Consider the following 6663-nt stretch of genomic DNA (forward strand, 5'->3'; position numbering starts at 1 on the left):
AAAAAAAAAAAAAAAAAAAAAAAAAAAAATATATATATATATTATATATATATATTATATATATATAATATATACATATACATTTTTATTATTTACAAAAAAAATATATTTAAAAAATCAACATGTATGCACTATGAACATATAAAGTTAATTTTTTTTTTTTTTTTTACTATTAAATATCTATATTTATAGTCTCGAATTTCTGATTTTCAAGTTCATCATCATTACTAACATATGTATGAACTTTATCGAGTAACATATGCCATTGTGATTTATTTTTTATATTTGATAAATTTATGAGGTCTTTAATTAAAAGCCACTGATAGGCTGTCATTTCCTTTTTCTTTGTATTGATTACGGTATATAAATTATCGAAATAAAAATCGATTTTTTTTTTATCAAATACATTCATAAATGAAAATGAATAAAATAGATGTATTAATGAATTAAGAGATTTAAAATATACAGTTTTTTTTACTACATTATCACATTTTTCATTTATATCATTATGTTTATAGTTATTATGACACTTTTGGTTTATATCATTAGTTTGAAGCTTATCATTTGTTTCATTTTGTTCTTCATTTGCATTTACGAAGGAATAGAATTCCTCATTCGAAATAATATTTTGTAAATGATTTTGTGGTTCCACATTTTGTTTATCTAAAATAAGTTCGTTTAACTTTTTAACTTCTTCTTCCTCTTTTTCTATTCTATAATTAAAAGTGAATGTATCATTTTTTATGGAAATTTTTTCGGTTAATTCATTTTGTTGAGGTTCAAGATTTTGATAATTCAAATATTCAAGAAATGATTGAGCTTCAAATTGTTTTAATTTTTCTTTTAAAAATAAAACAATTTTATTTAAATAGTGATGATATATATTTCTCATGTTTTTTTCTCGTAATATAATATCATCCTTGTTTATTATTAAACGGGAATAGACTTTTTCATTTAAGACATTATCATTAAACATATTATCATTGTATATATTATTATTTATGACTTTTTTATTATCATATTTATATTTATCTTTTAAAACATTTGAAATGTTTGGTTTAGGTGGATAATATACTGATGTTGTATAGAATAAATAATCAACAAGGTCGTCAAGTGAAATATTTTTGATATTATTAGAATAAAAAAAGACATATTTTAAAAGAATAGTTTGGTCATATAATTTCATTTCTGATAAATTTTTCATAATGAAATTAAAATTAATACAATTTTCTTTTTCTTTGAAAGTTTTTTTTAACAGCATATTATCATTGTGATAATTATTATTATTATTATTATTTATGGTTCTATGAATATTTTGATTGAGTATATTTCTTAGTGATTGTAATAAATAAGTTAATAATGATTTATCATATATGTTTGAATTATTTAGAGATAATATTAACATATTAATGTCTATAATATTAAAATATTTTATATTTCTTTGTAATATATGTTCTTTAATTTTTGGGAATGTTTTTTTTAAAAGATTTAATTTTGCCAAGGAATATGTAAGAAAGCAAATTTCTTGATTATTTAAAACATGAATATTTTGTAAAAGAAAATTTAATACATATTTAAGATATTCTACATATTTATTTTTATTATAATTAAAAAAGATTAATAATTGCATGGCTTGTTTAATATTTAAATGTTGAAAATTTTTTCCTTTAAAATTAATATTAACTTTATAATAATGATTTTTATTTAGACACCATAAAAATAGACTAATATTTCTTATATCTAAATTGGTTGAAAAAAATAATAATTTATCCTTTATTAATTTAAATGAAGCATTATTTCTTTTACTTTTTGTCATAGCCCATATTATATTCATAAGACTTTGTATAGGGAATTTGTTAATTTTTTTTTGTATTTCTTTATCAAGAAGATCAAAAAAGAAATTATCTTTATAATTTACTAATGATAAAGAATAATATATATTTGATATATCATGACAAGTTAATATAGAAATATATTTTTGTAGAAAATATAAAATTTTTTTATATATTTTAAAATTAAAATAAGAACATTTTGCTAGACTCCATAAAATAGCACATAAACTTTTTGTATTTAATTTTTTTAAAATATCAAAATGTATATATTCAATTAAATGACCTAATATATGTTGAAATATTTCTTTATATTTTTCTTCTTTATGAATATTTAATTTAATTAAAATCCATAATAACCATGTTTTATCTACAACTCTATAAATTTCTTTTTTTTCTAAAAAATATTTTATATCTAATAAAATTGTTTCAAAAATATTGTTGTGTATAACTTTTTTTAAAAATAAATCATGAAAATATTTATCATCTTTTTCAAAATTATATATTTTTACTAGCTGTTTTAATATATAAAAACATACAACCATATTCGAAACATGTCTTTTTTCTTTATATAAATTAAGCAAATCTTCATATATATAATTCTTTTCAATCTTTTTTATAATACTATGGCAAAAATTACTACGCAAGTACTTTCGATCTCCTTTCATATAGCAATTTTTTAAGGATTGAATATCAGACATATCTTCGTTTACAAAATTTTCCTCAGAACTTTTTTTTTCACTATTTTGTATTTCATACTTAGATGAATTATTAACATTTATATTTTCAAAAATATTTTTATCATCACTCATTTGTATATCTCCATTTATATTTCCATTTATATCTTCAAAAATATTTTTATCATCACTCATTTGTATATCTCCATTTATATTTCCATTTATATCTTCAAAAATATTTTTATCATCACTCATTTGTATATCTCCATTTATAGGTTGAGGCACATTTTGTTGGGTATCCACTTTTGAGTTGAAGTCACCCAAGGTATCAATTAAAAGATCATCTGCATTTATTTCATGTCCATATTGTAACAAGAGGTTCTCATGAATATTATTTAATTGTTCTTTTATATTATGTAAATTATTGTCTTGTTGATTTTGAGGTTGTTCTTTTTTATTATAAAAATTATTATAATCATTAAAAAAAGAATTTTTAATTTTTTGAATTTGTAATTCTTTAATATTAAACCAATAACTTTTACCAAATTTTTTTAAAATATTTTTTGGATATTTTATTAACTCATTTTGATTAATTACAACTAGAAATTCATATTCATCTTTTTGTGTTTTTTTTATATCTAATATAACACCATGACAATCTTTAAATGTTCCATGCTTAATTAGAACTTCACCACCTATTAAAGAATCGAAATTTCTAATTTTTTCAACATATAAATTTTTCTTTTTACTCTTAACATTTTTTAAAAAATTATATTTACATAAGATATATAATTTTTTATATCTATTTCTTTTATTATATAAAGAAGAAGAAGGTTTATAAGTTCCAAAAATTGTACCTCTCCATTTTTTATTTACTTCTTTGGTATATAAAAGGGTAAATTTAATAATACTAATAAATAAAAACAAATAGAAATTTAAGGAAGGATAAAAAATAATCATGTCACATAACAGAACATTGTAAAGATGGAAAAGATAAACATAAAAAAAAAAATATATATATATATATATATGTATATATGTTTATATATATATTATGTTATTTTTTAAGTTTGGCTTATTTTATAATCTTATCTGTAGAAAATTTAAAAGGGAGTAATTTTTAAAGCATATCATTTTTTTTATTAAATTTATTGATTCAAGAAATGTATCATATTAAAGTCGATTATATATATATATAAAAAAATAAAATATTAAAAAAAATATAATATGATATAAAATAAATAATAAATAAATAAATAAATGTGCAATAATAAATATATATAAATATATATATTTATATATAATAATACCTTTATATACATATAATAATAAATATATATTATTATCATTGTATATTTATTTTATTTTCCCTCATTTTATATATATATATATTTATCATTCAACACGTATTATATACAAGTAGGAATAAAATAAATCATTATAAATATTAACAATTTTTCCTATTTCTTCAATTCTATCTCTTGATTGTAAAAATAAATGTTTTTTCTTTTCTTCAATTAAAACACTACCAGCTTTATTGTAACTACTTGATATGTAATCCTCTAAATTGTTCATAATATTAGATCGATAATTTTTGTAAGAATAATATTCGTTTATTTCATCTTCACTATAAAAAGAAAATAAAAATAAAAATATATATATATATATATATATATATATATTATATATATTATGTATATATATTGTTCCATTTTTTTTAGATTATATACCAATATAACCTCATATATTTTTTTACCTTAACACAATTGATGGATGGTCATTATTTTTTACCTCTGAAAAGAAATTTATAATTTGTGTATTAAACTTTTCTTCTAGTTTATCTAATTTTTTAAAATAATCTGTAATGTTATCATTTATTCTTTTAATAGTTTTAGAAATGTTTGTTTTAAATATTTCAATAAAATTATTAAGAGCAACGATATTCATTAATTCGTCATTAATTAATTTATCACGAAAAAATATATTTTCTTTAATATTATTTTCTATATATATTTTAATAGTATTATATTTTTCTTTATCAACATAAATATAATTATTATTAGTACATATATTTGTCGTCTCATCTGTTATATAATTGTGTGTTTCTTTATCTTCAACAAGGTTTAATAAATCATCTTTAATTATATTTAAATTTAAAGATTTAGAAATTTCTTCAAATCTTTTAATAACACTGTTGTTAATTTGTTCTTTATTTTTTATTTCGATATTCTTTTTATAGTAATTAGGGCATTTTTGCATCATCATATTTTCAAATTCTTATAAAAATGAAGTTAAATGTGTAAGTATGAATAATTCGATATGTTAATTTTTTTTTATATACAACTATTTTTTTCATGAAAATATCAACAAGTTGGAAAACCCACATAAAAATAAATACACATAAAAATAAATACATATATATATATATATATGTATAATATAGTTGAATTTATTTATGTATAAAATTCTATATTTCATTATCACCTTTGGGTTGATCCAAAAAAACTTCCAATGAATGTATAACCTTCTTGGATCTTTTTTTTAATTTGTTATATTCTTCAATATTGTTTAACATATACTGGGAGATAAATTTTTCTACGTCTTCTTCAAAAAGGTCGGAGCATTTTTTTCGATCCTCATTAAGAAGAAGTATTTTATCACTTCAAAGGTAAGAAAAATGTAAAAATAAAATATACATATATATATATATATATAGTTGTGATAATATCTTTTTATTAATATATAAAATGTTTTATATGATCATCATAAAAATGATATATGTATACTTTTATTTTATTCTTATGTAAACCCACATAATTCCTAAATGAATTTCCCCCAGATCTGTTAAAAATATTTCTTTAATTTTTTCATAGTTAATAATTTTTTTAAAAATGGGAGGCTGTTTTTTTTCATCAAATAATGTATCAGGTAATGTAGTTAATTCATATAGATAAGCTTCACTTATATTTTTTTTATAATTTTCTATATCACTACAATTATTTTTAATATAAAAATATGGATTTGAATTTTCATTTTTTGATATTCCTTTTTCTTTAATTATGGATGATTTATAAATTGTCAAATCTTCATTGGGATGTATATATATATGTTTTTTGTCCACTTTTTTAATAGATGATAAAATAATATTATTAAAATATTTTATACTTATTAAATTCTTCATTACAAAATTTTGGAGATCTGGAATATTACATATAGGATTATTAATTATATTTAAAAATTTTAATTTGTCCAAACATTTTAAATAAATAATATCTTCAATATGTTTTATATAATTATTACTTAATATTAATATTTGTAACTTTTTGTTATTATTTAAATTTTCTATTTTTTCTATTTCGTTATTATGCAAATTAAGTTCTCTTAAGTTATATAAATTATTTAAGTTTTTTATTTTTTTTATTTTATTATTTGATGCACTTAATATTTTTAAATTTATTAATTCTTCTAAATTTTCAAGGTCTTCTATTAAATTGTTATTTAAATGTAGTTCCTCTAAATCTGAAGAGAGGTGGTGGGTACATAATAAATTTTGGAGATTTAGCAATTAACAAAATGATAATATATAAATAAATATAAATATATATATATATATATATATATATATATATGTATGTATATTTTTATTTATTACTTTTGAATAGGTTCATATTTTGTATAAGGACAATATCCCTATTTTCTAGTGATAACACTTTAGCATAATAAAAATCTTTAATAATATCTTCTCTTTTTAAATTATATGATTTATTTATTCCTTCAATTAATATTTCTTCATTTATAATATTTGTTCTTATTCTTTTATAATCATGTTGTGGTATTATATCATCAAATAGAGTATTTTCTTTCTTATCATTCTGAACACTTTCAACATTTAATTTTTCTTCATTGTCTTCTTTAATATCTCCTTTTTCGTTACTCATCTTTATGTGTATATTTTTACATTTACATTTTTAATCTGAGGGTATAATTTTTAATATGGCTATATATAATGATGTTTTTGAAAGCACACACGTTGTAAATATGTTATATGTACACATATAAATATATAAATATATATAAATAAATAAATATATATATATATATATATATGTTCTATTTATATATTAACATCTAAGGGTTTATTATGTAGACCCTTTGTA

The 6663-nt window shown here is 17.9% G+C and overlaps 2 protein-coding genes across 2 annotated transcripts; both read right to left on the reverse strand.

The window, feature by feature from the left end:
• Positions 1-172: 172 nt before the first annotated feature.
• PGSY75_0930100 (hypothetical protein) lies at positions 173-3466 on the reverse strand (the record flags this gene model as incomplete). The annotated part of the gene is made up of 1 exon (XM_018785704.1): positions 173-3466. The coding sequence occupies one exon, from the start codon at positions 3464-3466 to the stop codon at positions 173-175; it is 3294 nt and encodes a 1097-aa protein (XP_018642045.1).
• A 435-nt stretch (positions 3467-3901) lies between these two features.
• On the reverse strand, positions 3902-6444 carry PGSY75_0930200 (leucine-rich repeat protein; the record flags this gene model as incomplete). The annotated part of the gene is made up of 5 exons (XM_018785705.1): positions 3902-4133; positions 4263-4782; positions 4991-5166; positions 5320-6025; positions 6159-6444. The coding sequence occupies 5 exons, from the start codon at positions 6442-6444 to the stop codon at positions 3902-3904; spliced, it is 1920 nt and encodes a 639-aa protein (XP_018642046.1).
• Between the last annotated feature and the right edge of the window lie 219 nt (positions 6445-6663).

The sequence above is a fragment of the Plasmodium gaboni genome, chromosome 9 (genome assembly GCF_001602025.1).
Source record: "Plasmodium gaboni strain SY75 chromosome 9, whole genome shotgun sequence".
NCBI lineage: Eukaryota > Apicomplexa > Aconoidasida > Haemosporida > Plasmodiidae > Plasmodium > Plasmodium gaboni.